This window comes from Mesoplodon densirostris, chromosome 11 (assembly GCF_025265405.1).
Source record: "Mesoplodon densirostris isolate mMesDen1 chromosome 11, mMesDen1 primary haplotype, whole genome shotgun sequence".
Classification (NCBI taxonomy): Eukaryota; Metazoa; Chordata; class Mammalia; order Artiodactyla; family Ziphiidae; genus Mesoplodon; species Mesoplodon densirostris.
This window is the reverse complement of record NC_082671.1, coordinates 22,023,234-22,050,410: the sequence shown is the minus strand read 5'-3', so window position 1 is coordinate 22,050,410 and position 27,177 is coordinate 22,023,234. Positions and strand designations below refer to the sequence as shown.

Below are 27,177 nucleotides of genomic sequence, written 5' to 3'. Positions count from 1 at the left end.
CTGGGAAACATTTTAAGTAGCCTAATTTGTCTTTTACACTTTGGAATGGATATCATGAAATTCAAAAGAGCTATAGAGAAAACTATAAAGGTATCTTTGCTTTAAAATTGTCAATTTTCAGAAAGTTAGAGAAGTTACACAAAAAAAATTCCACAATAAAGATGTCATGATGTCAAGATATGAAACTTTTACTGAGTAAAAGTTTAGGCAGTAGGAATAGGCCACCCATGAAAAGTAGGCCAAGTGTATTTTGCCCTTTTAACTTACTTGTGCCTCTCAGTCACATCCAAAGCACCATCCTCTACTTCTCCATATTTGGGCTTTTCACATGAAGCATGGATTCGGTTGGCTACACATGAGAAAGGTGTCAATTCTAGTCTTGGAATTGCTGTAAGACTATCCAGATACAAGGCATCTGCAGTAGAACAGAAAAGAATAAATATAGAAATTAATGGTTCAAATTATATATATATACTATTTCTTTTCCTCTTGGGAGATAAGATCATTTCTGAAAAAACAAAAGTCAGTTCAATTCAATTAACATTTTTTTTGAATTTTTGAATTTTATTTTATTTATTTTTTATACAGCAGGTTCTTATTAGTCATCCATTTTATACACATCAGTGTATACATGTCAATCCCAATCGCCCAATTCATCACACCACCACCACCCCCCGCCGCTTTTCCCCCTTGCTGTCCATACGTTTGTTCTCTACATCTGTGTCTCAATTTCTGCCCTGCAAACCGGTTCATCTGTACCATTTTTCTAGGTTCCACATATATGCGTTAACATACGATATTTGTTTTTCTCTTTCTGACTTACTTCACTCTGTATGACAGTCTCTAGATCCATCCACGTCTCAACAAATGACCCAATTTCGTTCCTTTTAATGGCTGAGTAATATTCCATTGTATATATGTACCACATCTTTATCTATTCAATTAACATTTTAACGTTACACCCCCCCACCCCCTAAATTTTGATGCCTAGTTATGAGGGGTAGAAATGTCATTTCTTTTTTTAAGCAGGGGGTAGGGGTGAAGGAGGGGAAACAGAAACCCTTACCTAGTAAGCAACTAGAGGGGTCAATAACAATCTGCTGCAAGGTGGCAAAATCCAGCCAGCCTCCTGTTTTTGTAAATAAAGTTTTATTGGAACACAGACACACCCATTCATTCAGTATCATCCAAGGTTGTTTGTGGGCTACAACAGCAAAGCTGAGTAGTTGCTGCAGAAACCGTACAGCCTGCAAAATCTCAAATATTTACTATCCGGCCCTTTACAGAAACAGTTTATCAACTCCTAAAGAGAAAAACAATTCGACATTGTAATTGTAAACCACTGAAGAGTGCAGGAAATAGGGTGACAATTTTTTTTTTTGAGAAAACTGTCTTGTTATGTTTTTCTGAGTATAGGAAGCAGCAGAATTTAATAGAAAAAACATAGGCTTTGGAATTAATCACAATTTTTAGTTCAAATCCTGACCCTGACACATACCAGGTATGTGATCTCAGTTAAATAACTAAACCAACTCTGTGCCACATGGGGACTTCCCTGGTTGTCCAGTGGTTAAGAGTCCACCTTCCAATTCAGGGGACTGGGGTTCGATCCCTACTTGGGGAACTAAGATACCACATGCCTCGGGGCAACTAAGCCCACACACCGCAACTACTGAGCCCACGTGCAACAACTAAAGGGAAGCCCACATGCCAAAATGAAGTGCCTGCACGCTGCAACGAAGGATCCTGCGTGCCACAACTAAGACCCAATGCAGCCAAAAATAAATAAATAAATATTTTTTTAAGTGCCACATGACCTTAGGCAAATTACTCAGTGTTCCTGCTTCCTTATCTTTAAAATGTGAATTGCATTAGCATCTACCTCACAGGGATATGGTGAGGATTAAATGAATTAACAGGTACATGAACATACAGTTCTGCAAATTACTCAGTGTTCCTGCTTCCTTATCTTTAAAATGTGAATTACATTAGCATCTACCTCACAGGGATATGGTGAGGATTAAATGAATTAACAGGTACGTGAACATACAGTTCTGAGAGCAGAGAACTGTGCCTGGTACATAGCGGGCACTCTTTCAGTGCTGCCATAGTATTGGTACCATCACTGAGTTAGTGTGGGTAAAATCGTCTCTATAAAGCACTCATCTACTGTCTGACACAAACTGGCCACTTGTTAGTAGTGATAGCAGTTTTCTCTCTTCTAGTTGAAATGATCCACAAGTCACTCTACTTGCTTTTTATTCCTTCTTAAATTTATTTTGATAAGCATCCCATTTCTTTTGTCATTTCGGAACCAACCATTAACTTTTGCTTTCAAGCACATCCAGGTTGTGATGAGAGATGCCACCACTTTCAGCATTTCCTAAGATAAAGTTCATTCTCCTTAGACTGGCATTAAGTAATAGTCCCTGATGTGACCTACAACATGCTCCAAACTTAAATTCTACTCCATCCTGACCCAAGCCCTCTTATATCCACAGTGACTTATCCAGCATGGACTCTTCTCCAAACACTTAAAACTTTTGCATTTTTCCCCCTCATGTCATTCTCCCCAGTTGGAATACTTTTTCCATGCTTTTTGCTTTTCCAGATGCAGCCCGTCTTTCCATGCCTGGTTCAACACTCATTTCTTCTACAGAGCCTTCTCTGAACCCAGGTCTTACTTCCTTAATAATGTGTGAGCTACTTTAGGACTTACTCTCTAGTATACATAAAATAGTGCCTTGTACAGAGTAGGTGGTCAAATATAAGCTGACTGACTGAATTCAGGGATAAACATCTAAGTTTTCAACATTTGCTATATAATTGTGATTAACTATTTTCTCTCTCAAGAAGAACCCCACCCCCAGCTGTGTCTGACAGGGTATAGGAAAGGGTCTATCCATGCTTACCCAGCAGAGGTGTGTACCAGCATGTATGTTTGAAGGTCAGGGGTAGCTGATGTATTCTTGCTTCTTGACCACTATGTCGTTTATGGCAACACTGCCTCTGAACAGAAAATCAAGTACTATTAGCTTTCCAAAGGGCTGTAATATATTTCATAATCTCTCTTCATCTCCAAAATTAGAAAGAATATCACTGTTCTCCCGCAAGAGAGTTTGAGAAGAAAATAAATGACATCAAGTCACAAAGTTTCCATGCTTTGGATCAAAAGGTACATACCTTATAAGTAAAAATGTAATTCTTATTAAAAATCACTCTTCAATAATTTAACAGAAAGATAACATCAATTCCCAATAATCAACACTTTCATATAAACAAAGGCTCTAAGGAAAGAAATATGAGTGAGGGGCAAGTTTAGTTATATAATTCTTCTTCATGATACCATAATCAAAAAGTTTTAAATAGTACCATTTCCTAGGGCCTATCAAAATTGTGTGTGTGCACATGCTAAAGAAAAAAATAGGTATCTTGCTTTGTCTGATACCCTCTCAAGAAAATCAGTATAGCTTAGAATTCTAACTTACTAATACACATTGGACTTAACTTTCTATTTTGGCACAGTAGTAGATTCACAATTGGCACTTAAATAGTTTCAAAAAGCTTCAACTCACCAACTGTTCCTGGAGAGGTTGATGGATTCTATCTGTGCAGGACAAGGGATCGTAGTGAGGAAATTCCTCATCTAAACCGCTCTGTCATGAGAAAAATGGTGGAGTGCATTCAAAGACAGAATGATGGGAGAGTGACAGATACAAAATACATTAGATTTAAGATGTGATGCTACCTGAGAAGGAGAAAGTTGACTAGTTCTTTATCTTGTATTTTACATTAAGGGAACAAGTTTGTAATGGTAAACCTCTCACTGCATCTTTCCCATTACTTGTTCTAGGAATGAAATCCAAAGATCAGGAACAGGAAACTGAATGTTTTTGTCACTGAAATCTTCAAGCAGAGACCAAAGAAGCTTGCTGGAGACATAACTCAGAGAGTGAAAATGCTGTCTGTGAAAATTTTACAGCAATAAAATTGCGACTTTTGTCCAAGAGGTAGATACATGTCTATCAGGTACAGTATAATAGAAAATTGGTGTTCTTGAGAAGATTATGGAGATTTTTCCAGTTCAACTTATTGTAAGGGGTTTTTCAGGCACTCTGCCTAGCTTAATCTCCTACATGAATATATATATTTTTTCTGCTTAAACAGATGTGCCTGCATTATGCCCTAGAAACAGATACATGCAAATATCACCCTTCTCTCTTTCCTCCTCCAGCCCCTTCCCTCCGGTGCCAACCTTGCTGTTCCTTATGTTCTTCATTTATGAACAGAAAGGAGAAACTCACCAAGTGTCAAAGGGAAAGAAATACATTTAACTGTACCATGGATATCTTGAGATATCCAGACAGAAAGGAGTTGAAAGTTTAATTCAAATAGGAGAGAAAAGAGACAGCAACCATCAAAGCCCACTCAAGAGGCTCAGAAAGGAGGTGCCTAAGACTAGCAAACTGGCCCTTTGCTAATAGATACAGTTCTGAAATGCTTCCTCTCTGAAAGATGTTATTAGGAGCCACTCACTCATGTGCATTCTCCCCTCCTGTTTCGTTAAAAGCTTTCAGTGCATAAGAAAACAAAGTCTACCAGAGCATCTTTTCTAACTTGATTATTTAATTTTATGACTAAAATTATTATATATTATAACTTAGCTTCAAAATCTTACACCAACTGGACAACTTCCCCACAGTAAACACATATCACAGAGGTTTGGGTCTTTTTGTTTGTTTTTTACCTGAAACAGCAAGCCATGGAGTTGTCCTTCAATTAACTTCTTTCTTAGTGGCTCAATTGTTGCTATAAAGAGAATTTATAACCAGCTTAATATGACAATTCGTAACCCCCTTTTCCCTTAGTTCATTTTGTAAACTTTTTTAAAAAGATTTTTTGATGTGGACCATTTTTAAAGTCTTTATTGAAGTTGTTACAATATTGCTTCTGTTTTATGTTTTGGTTTTGTGGCCCCGAGGCATGTGGGATCTTAGCTCCCTGACCAGGGATCGAACCGGAAACCCCTGCACTGGAAGGTGAAGTCTTAACACCACTGGACCGCCAGGGAAGTCCCATTTCATAAACTTTTAACAGCTTTCAATTTGAGGCCTGAGGAAAGGAAAGAGAAAACAATGGCTTCTGAGAATGACGTTCTCAACTCATGACTCGTGAAACTGGGAAAGCAGAAACAAAACAGGTAGGAGCAACTAAACCATTATTGCCCTTGAGTATTTAAAATTAACCTTGATAGATGCAAGTGAATTATCTTCTAGAAGTGAGTCACAGAATTATTCATGCTAAAAAGGGAATACACCTCAGAGGTCACTCGGTCCAACCTCCTACCCATGGGGAAATTGTCTCTTCAATAAGCCTTTGCTTGAGCTACAAGCAATGGAAGCCCTGGAAATGGAGCCATAGAATCCTAGATTCCTACAAGTAGGCCTGGGGTCATGAAGACACTGATGTCCAGAAGATTTAAGTGGATAAATGGTTATTCATGGAGCTGAGATCAGACTCACAGGACAGTGCTCCATTCACTATACTCTTTTGTGAAATTAAAAATATTTGTCTCTCTACCTAACTGAAATCTGCTTCCCAGTAACTTCCAAATTGTCCTCTCTGGAATAATGAAAGTGATAAAAATACCTATTTAACTTCTTAAGTTAAATAGCAACATATTACTTATTTGACAATCTATACCCTTTGAAAGATAGCCAAGAACCAGAAAATAGGCTGAAATCTTTGGAACAATCAAAATAGATGTTGCTATCCATGCCCTTTATTCATGTGGCAGATCCTCACACTTCACTCAGACAGTGGGCTCTGAATTTATACATAATTCTCACAAGCTTGACTGTTTTCTCAGCCCACAGATGATTAAAAACAAAAATTAAATGAGGGTACGAAGCTCTGTTAGATGGAGGTGTATTAATAGCTGCCACTTAAAAAAAAAGAAAAAACCACTAACAGCCAGGAAAATTAACAGCAGATACTCTGGTGTCCAAAACACATAGAAATCTGGTGCTTCTTATTTTAAAGACCAACAGTTTTACATCTCAGTAGCCTGAAGAAATTCTGAGCCATGAAAATAATGGTAATACATGTGGAAATTACAGAATCTAATTATAAATATTTTTCAGGGAAAAAAGCTTGAAAATCTTCAATTATGTGGAAAATTACCCATGTAAAATTTATTTTGTAAGAATATTTTTTTGTAAAAATAACATTTCCCAACTAACCTTGACAGTGTTTATGAGGCCCACAAGGAGGAAAATATATTTTTAAACTATTTCTAACATATGTAAGAAAAATTAAACTCTTAATGCTTAGAACTCTAGTAAAGATTCAGTTTTTAAAAATTCTCTGTGTGAACTGTATTAAGAAATAAGGCGACTTCCGGGTAAGATGGCGGAAGAGTAAGACGCGGAGATCACCTTCCTCCCCACAGATACACCAGAAATACAGCTACACGTGCAACAACTCCTACAGAACACCTACTGAACGCTGGCAGAAGACCCCAGACCTCCCAAAAGGCAAGAAACTCCCCACATACCTGGGTAGGGCAAAGCAGAGAGATTCCCGCACAGAGGAGCGGTGCCGAGCGGCACTCACCAGCCCGAGAGGCTTGTCTGCTCCCCCGCCAGGGCGAGCGGCGCTGGAGCTGAGGCTCGGGCTTCGGTCAGAGCGCAGGGAGAGGACTGGGACTGGCGGCGAGAACTCAGCCTGAAGGGGGCTAATGTGCCACAGCTAGCCGGGAGGGAGTCCGGGAAAACTCTGGAGCTGCCGAAGAGGCAGGAGACTTTTTCTTCCCTCTTGGTTTCCTGGTGCGCGAGGAGAGGGGATTAAGAGCGCCGCGTAAAGGAGCTCCAGAGACGGGCGCGAGTCGCGGCTGAAAGCGCGGAGCCCAGAGACGGGCGTGGGACGCTGGGGCTGCTGCTGCCGCCGCCAAGAAGCCTGTGTGTGAGCGCAGGACACTGTCCACACCGCCCTTCCGGGAGCCTGTGCAGCCTGCCACTGCCGGGGTCCCGGGATCCAGGGGCGGCTTCCCTGGGAGAACGCACGGCGCGCCTCGGGCTGGTGCAACGTCACACCGACCTCTGCCGCTGCAGGCTCGCCCCGCACTCCGTGCCCCTCCCTCCCGCCCGGCCTGAGTGAGCCAGAGTCCCCGAAGAGGCTGCTCCTTTAACCCTGTCCTGTCTGAGCGAAGAACAGACGCCCTCCGGCGACCTACACGCAGAGGCGGGGCCAAATCCAAAGCTGAGACCCAGGAGCTGTGAGAACAAAGAAGAGAAAGGGAAACCTCTCCCAGCAGCCTCAGAAGCAGTGGATTAAAGCTCCACAATCAACTTCATGTACCCTGCATCTGTGGAATACATGAATAGACAACAAATCATCCCAAATTGAGGAGCCAGGAGTCAGTGCTGTGCCTCTGAGGTGGGAGAGCCAACTTCAGAACACTGGTCCACAAGAGACCTCCCAGCTCCACATAATATCAAACGGCGAAAATCTTCCAGAGATCTCCATCTCAACACCAGCACCCAGCTTCACTCAACGACCAGCAAGCTACAGTGCTGGACACCCTATGCCAAACAACTAGCAAGACAGGAACACAACACCACCCATTAGCAGAGAGGCTGCCTCAAATCATAAAAAGTCCGCAAACACCCCAAAACACACCACCAGACGTGGACCTGCCCACCAGAAAGACAAGATCCAGCCTCATCCACCAGAACACAGGCAGTAGTCCCCTCCACCAAGAAGCCTACACAACCCACTAAACCAACCTTAGCCACTGGGGACAGACACCAAAAACAACGGGAACTACGAACCTGCAGCCTGCAAAGAGGAGACCCCAAACACAGTAACATAAGCAAAATGAGAAGACAGAAAAACACACAGCAGGAGAAGGAGCAAGATAAAAACCCACCAGACCTAACAAATGAAGAGGTAATAGGCAGTCTATCTGAAAAAGAATTCAGAATAATGATGGTAAAGATGATCCAAAATCTTGGAAATAGAATAGACAAAATGCAAGAAACAGTTAACAAGGACCTAGAAGAACTAAAGACGAATCAAGCATCGATTAAAAACACAATAAATGAAATAAAAAATACTCTAGATGGGATCAATAGCAGAATAACTGAGGCAGAAGAACGGATAAGTGAGGTGGAAGATAAAATAGTGGAAATAACTGCTGCACAGCAAAATAAAGAAAAAAGAATGAAAAGAACAGAGGACAGTCTCAGAGACCTCTGGGACAACATTAAACGCACCAACATTCGAATTATAGGGGTTCCAGAAGAAGAAGAGAAAAAGAAAGGGACTGAGAAAATATTTGAAGAGATTATAGTTGAAAACTTCCCTAATATGGGAAAGGAAATAGTTAATCAAGTCCAGGAGGCACAGAGAGTCCCATACAGAATAAATCCAAGGAGAAATACACCAAGACACATATTAATCAAACTGTCAAAAATTAAACACAAAGAAATCATATTAAAAGCAGCAAGGAAAAACAACAAATAACACACAAGGGAATCCCCATCAGGATAACAGCTGATCTCTCAGCAGAAACTCTACAAGCCAGAAGGGAGTGGCAGGACATACTTAAAGTGATGAAGGAGAAAAACCTGCAACCAAGATTACTCTACCCAGCAAGGATCTCATTCAGATTTGATGGAGAAATTAAAACGTTTACAGACAAGCAAAAGCTGAGAGAGTTCAGCACCACCAAACCAGCTTTACAACAAATGCTAAAGGAACTTCTCTAGGCAAGAAACACAACAGAAGGAAAAGAACTACAATAACGAACCCAAAACAATTAAGAAAATGGGAATAGGAACATACATATCAATAATTACCTTAAATGTAAATGGACTAAATGCTCCCACCAAAAGACACAGACTGGCTGAATGGATACAAAAACAAGACCCATATATATGCTGTCTACAAGAGACCCACTTCAGACCTAGAGATACATACAGACTGAAAGTAAGGGGATGGAAAAAGACATTCCATGCAAATGGAAACCAAAAGAAAGCTGGAGTAGCAATTCTCATATCAGACAAAATAGACTTTAAAATAAAGACTACTAGAAGAGACAAAGAAGGACACTACATAATGATCAAGGGATCAATCCAAGAAGAAGATATAACAATTGTAAATATTTATGCACCAAACATAGGAGCACCTCAATACATAAGGGAAATATTAACAGCCATAAAAGGAGAAATCGACAGTAACACAATCATAGTAGGGGACTTTAACACCCCACTTTCACCAATGGACAGATCATCCAAAATGAAAATAAATAAGGAAACACAAGCTTTAAATGATACATTAAACAAGATGGACTTAATTGATATTTATAGGACATTCCATCCAAAAACAACAGAATACACATTTTTCTCAAGTGCTCATGGAACATTCTCCAGGATAGATCATATCTTGGGTCACAAATCAAGCCTTGGTAAATTTAAGAAAATTGAAATTGTATCAAGTATCTTTTCCGACCACAATGCTATGAGACTAGATATCAATTACAGGAAAAGAGCTGTAAAACATACAAACACATGGAGGCTAAACAATACACTACTCAATAACGAAGTGATCACTGAAGAAATCAAAGAGGAAATTAAAAAATACCTAGAAACAAATGACAATCGAGACACGACGACCCAAAACCTATGGGATGCAGCAAAAGCAGTTTTAAGAGGGAAGTTTATGGCAATACAATCCCACCTTAAGAAACAGGAAATATCTCGAATAAACAACCTAACCCTGCACCTAAAGCAATTAGAGAAAGAAGAACAAAAACATCCCAAAGTTAGCAGAAGGAAAGAAATCATAAAAATCAGATCAGAAATAAATGAAAAAGAAATGAAGGAAACGATAGCAAAGATCAATAAAACTAAAAGCTGGTTCTTTGAGAAGATAAACAAAATTGATAAACCATTAGCCAGACTCATCAAGAAAAAAAGGGAGAAGACTCAAATCAATAGAATTAGAAATGAAAAAGGAGAAGTAACAACTGACACTGCAGAAATACAAAAGATCATGAGAGATTACTATAAGCAACTCTATGCCAATAAAATGGACAACCTGGAAGAAATGGACAAATTCTTAGAAATGCACAACCTGCCAAGACTGAATCAGGAAGAAATAGAAAATATGAACAGACCAATCACAAGCACTGAAATTGAAACTGTGATTAAAAATCTTCCAACAAACAAAAGCCCAGGACCAGATGGCTTCACAGGCGAATTCTATCAAGCATTTAGAGAAGAGCTAACACCTATCCTTCTCAAACTCTTCCAAAATATAGCAGAGGGAGGAACACTCCCAAACTCATTCTACGAGGCCACCATCACCTTGATACCAAAACCAGACAAGGATGTCACAAAGAAAGAAAACTACAGGCCAATATCACTGATGAACATAGATGCAAAAATCCTCAACAAAATACTAGCAAACAGAATCCAACAGCACATTAAAAGGATCATACACCATGATCAAGTGGGGTTTATTCCAGGAATGCAAGGATTCTTCAATATACGCAAATCAATCAATGTGATACACCATATTAACAAGTTGAAGGAGAAAAACCATATGATCATCTCAATAGATGCAGAGAAAGCTTTTGACAAAATTCAACACCCATTTATGATAAAAACCCTGCAGAAAGTAGGCATAGAGGGAACTTTCCTCAACATAATAAAGGCCATATATGACAAACCCACAGCCAGCATCGTCCTCAATGGTGAAAAACTGAAACCATTTCCACTAAGATCAGGAACAAGACAAGGTTGCCCACTCTCACCACTCTTATTCAACATAGTTTTGGAAGTTTTAGCCACAGCAATCAGAGAAGAAAAGGAAATAAAAGGAATCCAAATGGGAAAAGAAGAAGTAAAGCTGTCACTGTTTGCAGATGACATGATACTCTACATAGAGAATCCTAAAGATGCTACCAGAAAACTACTAGAGCTAATCAATGAATTTGGTAAAGTAGCAGGATACAAAATTAATGCACAGAAATCTCTGGCATTCCTATATACTAATGATGAAAAATCTGAAAGTGAAACCAAGGAAACACTCCCATTTACCATTGCAACAAAAAGAATAAAATATCTAGGAATAAACCTACCTAAGGAGACAAAAGACCTGTATGCAGAAAATTATAAGACACTGATGAAAGAAATTAAAGATGATACAAATAGATGGAGAGATGTACCATGTTCTTGGATTGGAAGAATCAACATTGTGAAAATGACTCTACTACCCAAAGCAATCTACAGATTCAATGCAATCCCTATCAAACTACCAATGGCATTTTTCACAGAACTAGAACAAAAAATTTCACAATTTGTATGGAAACACAAAAGACCCCGAATAGCCAAAGCAATCTTGAGAACGAAAAATGGAGCTGGAGGAATCAGGCTCCCTGACTTCAGACTATACTACAAAGCTACAGTAATCAAGACAGTATGGTACTGGCACAAAAACAGAAAGATAGATCAATGGAACAGGATAGAAAGCCCAGAGATAAACCCACGGACATATGGTCACCTTATCTTTGATAAAGGAGGCAGGAATGTACAGTGGAGAAAGGACAGTCTCTTCAATAAGTGGTGCTGGGAAAACTGGACAGGGACATGTAAAAGTATGAGATTAGATCACTCCCTAACACCATACACAAAAATAAGCTCAAAATGGATTAAAGACCTAAATGTAAGGCCAGACACTATCAAACTCCTAGAGGAAAACATAGGCAGAACACTCTATGACATAAATCACAGCAAGATCCTTTTTGACCCACCTCCTAGAGAAATGGAAATAAAGACAAAAATAAACACATGGGACCTAATGAAACTTAAAAGCTTTTGCACAGCAAAGGAAACCATAAACAAGACCAAAAGACAACCCTCAGAATGGGAGAAAATATTTGCAAATGAAGCAACTGACAAAGGATTAATCTCCAAAATTTATAAGCAGCTCATGCAGCTCAATAGCAAAAAAACAAACAACCCAATCCAAAAATGGGCAGAAGACCTAAATAGACATTTTTCCACAGAAGATATACAGACAGCCAACAAACACATGAAAGGATGCTCAACATCTTTACTCATTAGAGAAATGCAAATCAAAACTACAATGAGATATCATCTCACACCAGTCAGAATGGCCATCATCAAAAAATCTAGAAACAATAAATGCTGGAGAGGGTGTGGAAAAAAGGGAACACTCTTGCACTGCTGGTGGGAATGTGAATTGGTACAGCCACTATGGAGAACAGTATGGAGGTTCCTTAAAAAACTACAAATAGAACTACCATATGACCCAGCAATCCCACTACTGGGCATATACCCTGAGAAAAACATAATTCAAAAAGAGACATGTACCAAAATGTTCATAGCAGCCCTATTTACAATAGCCCGGAGATGGAAACAACCTAAGTGTCCATCATCGGATGAATGGATAAAGAAGATGTGGCACATATATACAATGGAATATTACTCAGCCATAAAAAGAAATGAAATTGAGCTATTTGTAATGAGGTGGATGGACCTAGAGTCTGTCATACAGAGTGAAGTAAGTCAGAAAGAGAAAGACAAATACTGTATGCTGACACATATATATGGAATTTAAGAAAAAAATGTCATCAAGAACATAGGGGTAAGACAGGAATAAAGACACAGACCTACTAGAGCATGGACTTGAGGATATGGGGAGGGGGAAGGGTAAGCTGTGACAAAGTGAAAGAGCGGCATGGACATATATACACTACCAAATGTAAGGTAGATAGCTAGTGGGAAGCAGCCGCATAGCACAGGGAGATCAGCTCGGTTCTTTGTGACCGCCTGGAGGGGTGGGATAGGGAGGGTGGGAGGGAGACGCAAAAGGGAGGGGATATGGGAACATATGTATATGTATAACTGATTAAATTTGTAAAATGAAAAAAAATAAATAAATAAATAAAATAGAATTTGATAAGAAAAAAAAAAAAAAAAAAAAGAAATAAGGCTGTGTCTTCCTCCTGACCTATATCTGAGCAACAGCAATCAAAGATTTCAGAAGTGGCCAACATTATGCTTCTGAAGTTGTGTATCTCAAAACACTGTCTTTGAATTTCCAAATTAAGCTTGTGTTCAGAAGAAATAATGAGTTAGTATAAGACTGTCTAAATTGCCCATCTGCTTTCCCACCAGGCAATCTTGATTTTTAGAAATAGTCCATCTCAAAACAAGTTCCAAGTTGTAAACCTCATTTCAACAGATGTTTTGTGCAATGGGTAGCAACTGTTTTCATATGTTTCATAAGGCGAAACAAGCTGGCTTATGACATTAATTTGCATGTACCTTTGCATTCTTCTTTATGTGTTTGGAGTTGGACCTGCCATGTCTCTAGGGCATTTAGGTTTCACATGGAAGCAAGTAAAACAATGGCCACTGTTTCCCCTGCTGTTGCCATCTGTGATGTAGGATGAGACCAGTTGTCTTGGATACATTTTCTTTGAAGGAAGCTGAGATAAAACAACTTTCTAAATGACTATGCACTAAAGCTTTCAGGCAAAGGCCCTGCGATTAATTGGCTGCTGAAAATCAAAACCATGATATTGAGCTGTAATAATGTTAGGTATCAATATGTGTTGACGTTTATGGATTATGGACTTCATAACACTGTAATATAATGTGTTACTCAATGTTCTATAGAATTGTGCATTACAAATATTAAAGTTCATTGAAATCCATAGACTAGAAGAAAATAATTCACAACACACATATCTGTCAAAGTTCTTGTATCCAAAATATATAAACAACCACAACTCAGTAACAAAAGGACAAGTGACCTAATTTGAAAAAGGGCAAAAGACTTAGATACTTCACAAAGAAGACATACAATGGCTAATCAGCCCAACAAATTAAAATCACAGTGAGATACTCAGTCATGCAGAGAAAATGAAAAAGACTGAATCACCAAATGCTGGGGTTGTGGATACCTGAAACTCCCACACATTGCTGCTAGGAGTGTGAAATGCTACAAACTCTATGGAAAACTGCTTGCAGTTTCTTAAAAAGTTAGAATTACAGCTCTACTATGATCTAATATCTCTGCTCCTAGATATTTATCCTAGGTTAAACAAAAACACAGGTCCACACACAGACCTATACACAGATGTTCATAGCAGCTTTCTCCCTAACAACCTAAAACTGTAAATATTAGGTTGGCCAAAGAGTTCGTTCGGGTTTTTCCATAAGATTAATGAAAATTATCTTGGCCAACCCAATAATTTAGATGTCCGATAATAGGAGAAAAGATAATCAAATTGTGGAATGTTCTTACAAAGAAATGTGACTCAACCATGAAAAGGGCATCCCATTGATAAACACAACATAGATAAATACTACGCTGAAGGAAACACACACAGACACACACAAAAGTATATACTGTATAACTCAATTCTAGAACAGCCTAAACTAACCCACCAGTGATAGAAATCAGATCAATGGTTGCTCCTTGTGGTGGTGAAGGTAGAAGTGGGGAGTAACTGGGAAGTAGCACCAGGGAACTTTCTGGGGTCATAGAAGTTCTGTGTTTCGATGTGCATTTGTCAAACTGGTTCGACAGTGCACTTAAGGTCTGAACGTTTCATGATATGTTAATTACTCATCAATAACAAAGAATTAAAAAACTACAACAAGAACGAAAATAATGGGGCTTATAAAATAAATAGGGTTAGGAAGAGACCACTAAAAATGTATATGCAACATCGTAACCACTAACAAGCACGATTAGTAGTAGTACTTAGGAAGATAACATGGATCGCTGAGACATGCAACTTAAAATGGCTAAAGGCTGACTCCCAGGATCCTAGAAATGCACAAAAACAATGGAGTGGGAATGCTGGTGACACTTTAAATGGCACAGTGCTGGTGGGGTGCTGAGACAATGCAGATGGAAGTGGAACTCTGAGGCAGTGGGGTTGCTACAGCAACGCAGGCAGGAACACAACCTGCCGCAAAACGGAGCTCTGCGGGGCTAGGACGGCACGTCTCTGGGAGGGAGGCCCGGGTGCAGACCCTTGTTTTTAATTTTCTTAAAATAAAGCTGAAAGCCTCCTGCTGCCTCTCAGCAGCCAAGGTGAGGGCTTTTTCCTCTCCTGCTGATGGTTATAGTTCTATTCCTACCAATCTAGGTCCTATTCCCAGGAAAATTGTGAATGAAATGCCCATATTATCCTTACACGTCTTCACCCATTTGTCAATCGTGAAAGAGATAGTTTACGTGATAGAAACATACTCTAGCAGAATAGACTGTACCCAGTATGGCCAAGCATTAGCTACTGTTTGCATTTGTTACGTTCTTTGTAAATCAACAATTCTGGCATTTTCTGGAAGAAGATACTGAGGCTCAGAGAGGGAAAGAGATTTGCCCAACTTTATCAAAGCCTTTTGTAGACTTAGAATCTAGGTTTGTTTAACCTCAAATCCCATGCTCTTTACCTTTGTGCAATACTTTCTCCTAGATTATTTCATCCATACCTGCATCTTTCATTTGGGAGAATGTAGGCTCCCATCCCATCAGAGCTGTCCAGCAAGCTGTATCTGACTTTGGTTCTCTCCTTGGTGCTCACCCCAACACCTATGTTTAAGTGTCTCCATCACCTGGATCCCCCTTCCTGTCTCATTTCCCTCTTGTGTACTGACTGCTCAGGACATGTGGCTCTCATCTTGCATTCAGCCTCAAAGCCGTAGGCTGTTATCTGCCCCGTACATCATGCCCTCCACGCTAAGAATAGCAAGCTAGAAGAGAGTTTCCAGTGAGTTCATCTAGGTGAAAGTCTTCTCTAAACTATGAAGTTCATATCAGATACTATGTTCAAATAAGGAATTATAATATACAGGAGCTTCTCAGGCTCTCTCCCCAAAGAAATATTTATGGTTTCTAAAGGAAATACTTACGGTTTCACTCACTGTCTGTTGAATGAGCAAGTCAATGAAGATTTTACGTAGATAAGGGCAAAAAAGGATGAATACTAAAGGGGTGATAGCTTGGATTAGATCATTTAGTCTGTGTTTCCTGCACATTGGATCCACCCTAATATGTTGCATGCATACCCTAGATCTAAGAAGCTTCATTCCTTTTTAAAGCAAACATTCATTTACATATGCACTGTTGCCTTTGTTAAGATACTTAGATACATATGAAGAAGCAGAAGGAAGAAAATATATGTTACCATTCAAGAAATTTCGTAGTTCTAATGGTGCATTTCAGGGGGGCAAGCATGCACACTAATTACCTCATAAATCAGTCCAGTCCTGCTGGCAATTGAAAACTTGAACAATATTATTTATTCAACATTAAATTCAGGTATCTCATCAAATGTCATAAGCAACTTCCTACTTCCTGTTTTTGAACATTGTCATTGACCTAAACATTTGGACACAACAACTGCATCCTCACACAATTTGCTAATGAACCTGTCTTAGATGTAGGAGAACGTAATTGCCATAACACTTAATGAATTTATGAAGCTAACCAGAAAGTTTCACAAGAACTAAATGGATTTAAACAGTTTTGTTGTCTGACTCAGAATTCAAATGTCTGACTCAGAATTCAAACAGTATGTGATGGCAGTGGTCATGGTGGAATGTGTGAGGATGTGTTTGTGTTGTAACTGTCCTACCTTGTTGACGTTTGTTGACAGTCTATTTGGAAAATCTGCTCTATAGACTTTTTGAAAATATGTGCTACCCAAATTTCCCCTCTTCTTATAAAGGTTGATTTTTGTTTTTTGGGTTTTTTTTTTTTTGCGGTACGCGGGCCTCTCACTGCTGTGGCCTCTCCCATTGTGGAGCACAGGCTCCGGACGCGCGGGCTCAGCGGCCGTGGCTCACGGGCCTAGCCGCTCCGTGGCATGTGGGATCTTCCTGGACCAGGACACGAACCCATGTCCCCTGCATCGGCAGGCGGACTCTCAACCACTGCGCCACCAGGGAAGCCCTAAAGGTTGATTTTTAAGGGCATTATTAGAAAGATCTTCGTAAGCAAAGGATCTTAAGAGCAAAATTTTGATAGGTATGCCTTCTTTGGGCAGCAAAAGATACTAACAAGTAAAGGAGCTAATAAAGCCTGGCAGATTGTGAGCAATTCAAGACAGAAAGGAAGCATCCACCCTACTTTATCCAGCCAGAAATAAAAATACATGTATTCAACATAGGGCAGCTTTCATATTCCATTTTAAATGGTATTTGGACCAATTATCCCCTGAGGATAGACTGGGAAGGCATTAGCAAGTTCATAATATTGAGAATGTATATTTTGGAATAAGTTACAAAAGCTGACTTTTCCAAGAAGGTACTACAAGCCATAGTAGGTTGGAGGAGGGGATAAATTCTTTGTTTTATAAGACTATGGGGTATAATATTGATTTAAGCAAAGGACAAAAATAACTAGATCAAAAGATTAGACCTCTAAGCACAGTGTCTAAAGCAAACACACCACAAAGCAAATTTGGAATGCCTTAATGAAGGCATGTTCATGGCTCAAAATTAACAACTCTAATCACAAGGGGACATTCTCCAATGCCCTCTGAGCAATACAAAAAAATAACATAAAGATTATGTAATTTAAAGCATGCTTTACATTGTCTGACAGAGTTAAGCAGAGTAAAATGACACTTACTGTTATTGAAAATGATCAAGTTCTACAAGGCTTAGAAATAATAATAATAATAAAGTGTTGAATAACCACTGCTATTTTAGAACTAGCCAATTCCTTTAAACTCTTAAACAGCTTTCTCAGATAACAGTAGAAAGGGTACAATAAATCCAAAACAAACACAAGTCTGAAAATTTCCATCACTAGCTTACCTTAAGCTTATATTTAGTTATTACCCAAACCAATAACTTTCTATAAAAAGAACCTTTATCCTGCTAGAATGAGAAGCTGGCTGAACAAAAGCAGTTGTCTGATACATGGTCATATACATAAGCTTCCTTTTTACTGAACCATGTTTCTAGAATAAAATAAGCTTAAAAATAATCTGACATCTGTGATTTGACAATTGTCTTCTCACCTCAGTCCTCAGTAAATGCTTATCTACTTTTAGGTAAAATGGCAAATGTTCTAGTTTTTAAAGTAAAATATATAGGTGAAGATCACAAAATTTTAAAAGAATTTTCACACATATATAATATTTTGATGCACATTGCATTCATAAGTATTTTGCTCAACTCTAAAATTACTGCTTAAAAGAAAAGAGAGAGGCAGGGCCTCTTCTACCATATGATGGGTACAAACCAGCTAATAAAGTCAGAGTAGAATATGTAAACAATTTGCAAGTTCAACTATCTCATGCATACAAGATTTTTTCCCATGTTTACTTTTATAGATCTTGAGAGGTTTTGTTTAATTTTTAAAGAAATAACAGTCATGGAAAAATCCAGCTTGTAATAGACAACCAAAAGGGAAAGTTAATGGTTAAATCCATCCACCTAGCCACTAGGCAGATCTCTCTGGAAGCCCAGAACACTGCTTCTGGAGCCATTTCATCACCATGAATTCAGTAATAAGATAGCAGCTGGAATCTAGAAAAATGGCTGTAGTCCTGCCCCACCTCAGAGTGGACTGAGTTCAGACATAACGAACACTTGCTACTCACTTTTCGGTTTTCTTGTCTTCTGCTCAAGTGTCTGGCAAGTGTTCACTAACTCAGTATTTATAGTCTGGAGATTTCGTTGATCCGAAATTGCTTCCTCTAATTTACGCAGCAAAGGCTTAGCTTTTTCCCTGGCAGAGTGGGCTGCCTGATCTCCTTCCTCCACCTGGATACCGACAGTTAATGCTGGATGTTAGCAGGGTGGCCAGGAAAGAAAGCAATTGAGCACTCACTCTTATTATGCACACGAAACTGAAAATGTGCTTTTCTTCTCAGGGAAGTGATAAGCCTCCACTGAACTTCTGCAATTTTGTGTTTGCATGGGCTTCGTATGCCTGAGCTATTTCTACAGCGGCAAAAGTCTTGGTATGTCAGGTCGCCTCTTTCTGCAAAGTTGCCTCTTTCATCAGCAGGCTGTTGTCACCGCCTCTTACAACTCCCCCTTTACTTCCTCCACTCACTGCTAATCGAGAGGGACTGAACTTCGCAGTTCCTCTTTGTTTTTTTGGTTCCTCCTCCATTTTTACTTCAGGGTTTTTAGGACATCTGAGGAGACTTCCTGTGCATATAATGTAGTCAAAGGCCACCCTACCTGCTCCGCTGCCCCCTCCAACCATTGGCTGGCTTCTTGGACCTTCTTCCTGAGGATGGCTTCCTGGTTGACAGCACCCTCTTGCAGTTGTGTGATGGCTTCTAGTTGTTTCTGCCTAGTTAAAAAAAAGTCCAAACCACAAGCTGTCAGTGACATTTCAACTAAGAGTCACCCCCTGGGAAGTTATGACAAATTCAAACTTAATATACTTCCTCAGAGATGAGAGGAAAAAGTGAAAGTATTTACATATAGATAAATGCTTCACAAATATAGAATTTTAATTAAAGCAATCGTATTGATCACTTAGTCTGATAACCTCACTTTACAGATAAGAATATTTAGTTTCCTATTCTACACTGGAATATTCAGTTCCCCACAAGCTACATTCATAGTACTTAGCTACATTGGTACTACAATAAGGTCACAGGTGCCATATTTACATATCAAAGCTAGCTTTTAAAAAAAAAAAAAGAAAGAAAGGAAAGGAAAGGGGGAAAAGGGAAAAGAAAAAAGAGAGAAAAAAAGAAATAAGTGTTTTGTTTCATGACCTTAGCCTTTCTCCTTAAGAATTGTCAGTCATGGTATAACAATGTGCCATGAGCACAGGAAGGGCTGCTCCCAAGAACACACAGAAGTTAGCTGCTAGTGTTTCCACTGCAGTCCTCTCTTTTCTAAAGCCTTTCCCCTCCCTTTCTTCCTCACCCCAAATCTCCTAGTGTTGTTATGTTACTTCTCTTTTGGATCCAACCCTAATCCCCCAAATATATAAAAATGCATCTGTTAGCTGATGAGATTATTTAAACCATGCTATGTATCAATATATCAATGGCTATCTGGAAACAACTTGACCTGAATAAGGACCTTAGCTCAAATGAATGAGAACCTTTGGGAGTTCCAAAGCAGTGAGGAAGACATTGTCAGGTTTAGGCCTTGTGCATACCTCTCCAATGTTCATACATAGTCAGAATCCCACTGTACATTGACACAAATCCAGCCCTGATTACAAGAAGGACCATATGAGAGACAAGGATGGTTTCAGAGAATGCTTTACCACTATGGTAAGCCAACAAACAAAACCCTAACCAAAAATAAAAACAACCTAACAACCTAAACACACATTCTCCTGAGCATTGTTCAACAGCATGTAGTCAGTTTTTTCTTTTTTTTTTAAATTGTGGTTAAGAACATTTAACATGAGATCTACCCTCTTAACACTTTAAAGTGCACAATACAGTACTGTTAACTATAGGCGCAATGTTGTACAGCAGATCTCTAGAACTTATTCATCTTGTGTAACTGAAACTTTATACCCGTTGAATTACAACCATCCATTTCCCCTTCCCAAGCCCCTGGAAACCACCATTCTACTCCCTGCTTCTGTAAGTTTGACTATTTTAAATACCTCATGTAATCAGAATCATGCAGTATTTGTCCTTCTCTGACTGGTTTATTTCACTTATCATAATATCCTCAGGATTTATCCACGTTATCACATGTGGCAAAATTTCCTTCTTTTTTGAAAAGCTTTCAAAAAAAATTTTTTTTAAAGCTGAATATTTCATTGCACGTATATACCATATTTTCTTTATTTATTCATCCTTTTAATGACCGTTTAGATTGTTTCCACGTCTCGGCTATTATGACTAATGCTGCAATGAACATGAGTGTGCAAATATCTTTTCGAGATTTTACTTTGAATTCTTTTGGATATATACCCAGAAGTGGGATTGTTGGATCATATGGTAGCTCTATTTTTAATTTTTTGAGAACCTCCAAACTGTTTTCCATAGCAGTTGCACCATTTTACATTCCTACCAACAGTATACAAGGGTTTCAATTTTTCTACACCCTTGCCAACACTTGATATCTTTTGGGTCTTTTTTTTTTTATAATAGCCTTCCTAACAGGTGTGATTCATTCATCATTGTGAATGACTCATTGTGGTTTTTATTTGCATTTCCCTGATGACTAGTGATGTGGAACATCTTTTCACGTACTTGTTGGCCAATTTTATATCTTCTTTGGAAAAATGTCTATTAAATTCTTTTGCCCATTTTTAAATTGGGTTTTTTTATTGAGTTGTAGAAGTTCCTTCTATATTTTGAATATTAACCTCTTTTCAGATATATGGTTTGCAAGTATTTTCCCCCATTCAATAGGTTACCTTTTCACTCTGTTAAATCTTTTGCTGTGTGCTTTTTAGTCTGATGTAGACCTACGTGCATATTTTTTCTTCTGTTGCTTGTGCCTTTGGTTTCATATCCAAGAAAGTATTGCCAAGACCAATGTCATGAAGATTTTCCCCTAAGTTTTCTTCTAGGAGTTTACAGTTTTAAGCCTTATGTTTTAGTCTTCAATCAATTTTGAGTTGATTTTTGCATATGGTGTATGATAGGGTTCATCTTTATTCTTTTGCATGTGGATATCCAGTTTTCCCAGTATCATTTGTTGAAAAGACTATCCACTCTCCATTGCGTATTCTTGGCACCCTACTTGAAGATCAGTTGACCATACATGTGAAGGTTTATTTCTGGACACTCTATTCTATTCCATTGGTCTGTAGCTTTGTAATATATTTTGAAATCAAAACGTGTGATACCTCCAGCTTTGTTCTTCTTTCTCAAGATTCTTTTGGTCCTTTGTAGTTCCATATGAATATTAGGATTGTTCTTTTCTATTACTGTAAAAAAATGTCATTTGAATTTTGGTAGAGATTGCATTGAATCTGTAGATTGTTTCGGGTAGTACAGACATCTTAACAACATTAAGTCTTCCAATCCATAAACACAAGATGTCTTTCCATTAATTTGCATCTCCTTTATTTCAGTGTTGTTTTATAGTTATAAGTATGCAAGTTATTATCTCCTTAAAGTTTATTCTTATTTTATTCTTTGGATACTATTTTAAATAGGATTGTTTTCTCAGTTTTCTTTTCAGAAAGTTTATTATTAGTGCATAGAAATGCAACTGATTTTTGTATGTTGATTTTGTATGTTGCCACTTTGCTGAATTTGTTTATTAGTTCTAACTGCTTTTTGTGGAGTCTTTCTATATGCGGATCATGTCATCTCCAGAGATGATTTAACTACTTCCTTTCCAATGTGGATGCCTTTTATTTCTTTTTCTTGCCTAATTGCTCAGGCTAGTATTTTCAGTACTATGTTGCATAGAAGTGGTGAGAACGAACATGCTTGAGCTGTTTCTGATCTTAGAGCAAAAGCTTTCAGTCTTTCACCATTGAGTATGATGTTAGCTGTGGGCTTTTCACATACGACCTTTATTATGTTGAGGTAGTTTCCTTCTATTTCTAGTTTTTTGAATATTTTTATCATGAAAGGTGTTGAATCTTATAAAAAGCTTTTCTGCATCAATTTAGATGATAATGTACTATTTATCCATCATTTTGTTAATGTGGTGTATCATATTAATTGATTTTCATATGTTGAACCATCTTGCATCCCAGGGATAAATCTCACTTGGTCATGCAGTATCAACTTTTTAATGGGATGTTTAAAATGGTTTACCAGTATTTTGCTGAAGATTTTGTATCTATATTCATCAAGGATGAATAGTTTTCTTGTAATATCTTTGGTTTTGGTGTCAGAATAATGCTGCCCTCATAAAATGAACCAGGAAGTGATCCCTCATCTTCAATTTTTTGAAACTGTTTCAGAAGCACTGACATTAATTTTCTTTTAATGTTTGGTGATTCACCAGTAAAATCATCTGGTCCTGGGTTTTTAATGGTTGGGAGTTTTTTGAATACTGCTTCAACTTCTTTACTAGTTATTAGTCTGTTCGGATTTTATGTTTCTTCCTGGTTCAGTCTTGATAGGTTGTACGTTTCTAGGAATTTATCCATTTCTTCAAGGTTTTCCAATTTATTGCTGTATAATTGTTCACAGCAGTCTCTTATGTCCCATTTTCCCCCTGGTGGCATCAATTTTAACGTCTCTTCTTTCATTTCTCATTTGAGTTTTCCTTAGCCTAGCAAAAGATTTTCAATTATGTTTATCTTTTCAAAAACAAACAAATCAAGTTTCATTGATTTCTAAAAAATGTTTTTATATTAACTATTTTGTTTATTTCTGCTCTAATCTTTATTATTTCCTTCCTTGTGCTTACTTTGGACTTAGTTTTTTCTTTTTTCTTTTATAGTTACTTGAGGTGTAAAGTTAGGTTGTTTGAGATCTTTCTTCTTCTTCTTCTTCTTCTTTTTTTTTTGGCTGTGTTGTGCAGCTTTCAAGATCTCAGTTCCCCAACCAGGGATTGAACCTGGGCCATGGCAGTGAAAGCCCAGTATCCTAACCACTAGGTCACCAGGGAACTCCCAAGATCTTTCTTCTTTTTAATGTAGGTATTTATCACTACTAACATCCCTCTTAGTACTGCTTTTGCTGCATGCCTTAAGTTTTGATATGTTGTCCCCATTTTTGTCTCAAGATAGTCTCTGATCTCCCTTTTAATACTTTTGTGGTTGTTCAGCAGTATGTTGTTTAATTTCTACATACATTTGTGAATTTTCCACTTTTCCTTCTGCTACTGATTTCTAGTTCTATTCTATTGTGGTTGAAAAAAAAATACTGAGTATGATTTTAATCTTCTTAAATTTGTTAAGACTTGTTTTGTGACCCAATATGTGATCTATCCTGGAGAATGTTCCAGGTGCACCTGATAATGTATTAATATATTCTTTTTTTTTCTTTCTTTTTTTTTTTTTTGCGGTACGCGGGCCTCTCACTGTTGTGGCCTCTCGCGTTGCAGAGCACAGGCTCTGGATGCGCAGGCTCAGCGGCCATGGCTCACGGGCCCAGCCACTCCACGGCATGTGGGATCTTCCTGGACCGGGGCATGAACCTGTGTCCCCTGCATCGGCAGGCGGACTCTCAACCACTGCGCCACCAGGGAAGCCCCAATATATTCTGTAGCTATTTGGTGGAATGCTTCATATATGTCTGTTAGGTCCATTGTATCAACAGTATTGTTCAAGTGTGCTGTTTCCTTATTGATCTTCTGTCTCAATGTTCTTTCCATTATTGAAAGTGGGGTATTGAAGTCTCCTACAATGCCATTATATTGCTATCTATTTCTCCCTTTAATTCTGCTAATATTTGCTTTATATATTTAGGTGCTCTGATATTGGGTGCAATTATATTTATAATTGTATCTTCCTGGTGAATTGACTCATCGTTTTATAATATTCTTTGTCTCTTGTGACAGATTTTGACTTAGAGTCTATTGTTTTGGACATAAGTATAATCATCCCTGTTCTCTTTTGATTAGCATTTGCACATAATACCTTTTACCATGCCTTCACTTTCAGCCAATATGTGTTCTTAAATCTAAACTGAGTCTCTTAGAACAGTAGGGAGATGCCTTAAAAAACTAAAATAGAGCTACCATTTCAACCAACAATCCCACTCCTGGGCATATATCTGGAGATAACCATAATTCGAAAAGATACAGGCCCCCCAGTGTTCATTGCAACACTATTTACAATAGCCAAGACATGGAAGCAACCTAAATGTCCATCAAAGGATGAATGGATAAAGAAGATGTGGTATACATATACAATGGAATATTACTCAGCCATTAAAATGAATGAAATAATGCCATTTGCAGCAACATGGATGTACCTAGAGATTATCATACTAAGTGAAGTAAGTCAGATAGAGAAAGACAAATATCATATGATATCACTTATATGTGGAATCTAAAAAAATGTCACAAATGAACTTATTTACAAAACAGCAACAGACCCACAGACTTCGAAAACAAACTTATGGTTACCAAAGGGGAAAGGTGGGGGGAAGGCATAAATTAGGAGTTTAGAATTAACATATATACACTACTATATATAAAATAGATAATCAACAAATACCTACTGTATAGCACAGGGAACTCTACTCAATATTCTGTAATAACCTAAATGGGAAAAGAATCTGAAAAAGAATGGATATGTGTATATGTTTAACTGAATCACTTTGCTGTACACGTGAAACTAACACAACATTACATAAAATAAAAATTTTTTCAAAAAATGAGTCTCATAAAATATAGTTGGGTCTTTTTTTTTTTAATCCATTCAATCTGCTCTATGTCTTTTGATTTGGGAGTTTGATCTATCTACATTTAACGTAATTATTGATAGGGAGGGACTTACCATTGCCATTTGGTTAATTGTTTTCTGTCTTGTAGTTCTTTTGTTCCTCTTTTCCTGTCTTCCTTTGTGTTTCATTGATTTTTTTAATATTGATATGTTTTGATTCCTTTCTTTTTCTTTTGTGTATCTTTTATATGTATTTTCTTTATGGTTACCATGGGGCATACATAAAACATCTTACAGTTATAGTAACCTATTTTAAGCTGATAACAACTTAACTTCAATCACATACAAAAAAACCTACACTTTTACCTCTCTGTCCCCCATTTTATGTTTGATGTCACAATTTATATCTTTTTATATAGTATACCATTAACAAAATTTTATACTTTTGTTTATAATACTTTTTTTAAACTTTTATCCTAGAATTAAAAGTGATTTACTGTGTTTACCTATATATCTACCTTTACCAGTGAATCTTATACCTTAATATGCTCTCATATTGTTGTTTAAGGTCCTTTTGTTTCAACTTGAAGAACTCCTTTTAGCATTTCTTGTAAGGCAGGCCTAGTGGTAATGAACTCCCTCAGCTTTTGTTTGTATGGCAAAGTCTTTATATCACCTTCATTTTTGAGGGACAGTTAGTTTTTCTGGTATGGTGCTCTTGGTTGGTAGTTCTTTACTTTCAGTACTTCAAATATATCATCCCATTTCCTTCTGACCTGCAAGGTTTCCACTGAGAAATCCACTGATAGTCATGAGATCCCCCCTGTACCTGACAAAACCCCTCACTTGCTGCTTTCAAAATTCTCTCTTTGACTTTTGACAATTTGATTATAATGTGTCTCAGTGTGGATTTCTTTGGGTTCATCTTATTTGAGATCTACTAGGCCTCCTGGGTCTGGGTGTCCTTCCCCAGATTTTGGAAGTTTTTAGCCATTATTTCTTTGAATAACCTTTCTGTCCCTTTCTTTCTCCCTTCTCCTTCTGGGACTCCCATAATACATATATTGGTCTACTTGATAATATCCCTTAAGTCCCTTAAGTTTTCTTCACTCTTTTTCATTCTCTCTCTCAATCTCTCTTTTTTTTTTCTTTTTTTCTTTTTTTTTTACTCCTCTGACTGGATAATTTTCAATGACCTCTCTTCAAGTTCACTGATCTTTTCTTCTGCATCTGCTATTGAACTCTTCTGGTAAAATTTTCAGGATTCTTCTGCTCTAAGATTTCTGTTTGGTACTTTTTGTCTCTTCGTTGACAGTCTCACTTTGTTCACGCATTGTTCTCCCAATCTCATTGAACAACTTTATGACAGCTATTTTGAATTCTCTGTGGGGTAAATCATTGATCTCTGTCTTATTAGGTACAGTTTTTGTAGATTTATTTTGTTCCTTTGTTGGAGAGATACTTTCCTGTGTCTTCATTTTTCTTGACTCTTTGTATTGGTATCTTCACATCAGAAAAAAGATCCACCTCTCCCAGTATTAGCAGACTGGACTTACACAGGAAAAATTTCTTACCAGTCACTTTGAGCAGAGATTCTAGGAGCCTCTCAAATCTTTATGTTGGTTCAACCCACCATTTTTGTTCTTAGTGGAACCTAGGCATCCAGGGTATAAGGGTCCCATCATTGCTCTAAGATGGGTGTGACAGAGGCCAGTCTCTTAGGAACCCCCCAGAATAGCTGGAATATTGGATGTGTGATCCAACTCTTTCCTTCCCTAGGGAGAAGCTGTGATCTGGAATTTTTCATCCGCTTACTCTGTGCTGAGCTAGGGGGAGGAACTATGATGAGTGCTTGTGTGCCAATTCAAACCACTG

The 27,177-nt window shown here is 38.1% G+C and overlaps 1 protein-coding gene across 2 annotated transcripts in view; it reads right to left on the bottom strand.

Moving 5' to 3' along the window:
* IRAG2 (inositol 1,4,5-triphosphate receptor associated 2) overlaps positions 1-27,177 on the bottom strand; it is a 100,126-nt gene that overhangs the window by 37,924 nt on the left and 35,025 nt on the right. The window contains exons 17-22 of one of the 2 annotated variants that reach the window (XM_060112043.1): positions 19,254-19,368; positions 18,665-18,827; positions 4,748-4,809; positions 3,576-3,656; positions 2,913-3,009; positions 268-415 (exon numbers count right to left, since the gene is read on the bottom strand). In XM_060112043.1, coding sequence (XP_059968026.1) covers positions 268-415; positions 2,913-3,009; positions 3,576-3,656; positions 4,748-4,809; positions 18,665-18,827; positions 19,254-19,368 — 666 coding nt within the window. Of the gene's footprint in view, positions 1-267; positions 416-2,912; positions 3,010-3,575; positions 3,657-4,747; positions 4,810-15,542; positions 15,585-18,664; positions 18,828-19,253; positions 19,369-27,177 lie in introns of those variants that run through there. The other variant, XM_060112044.1, reaches the window with a different exon arrangement.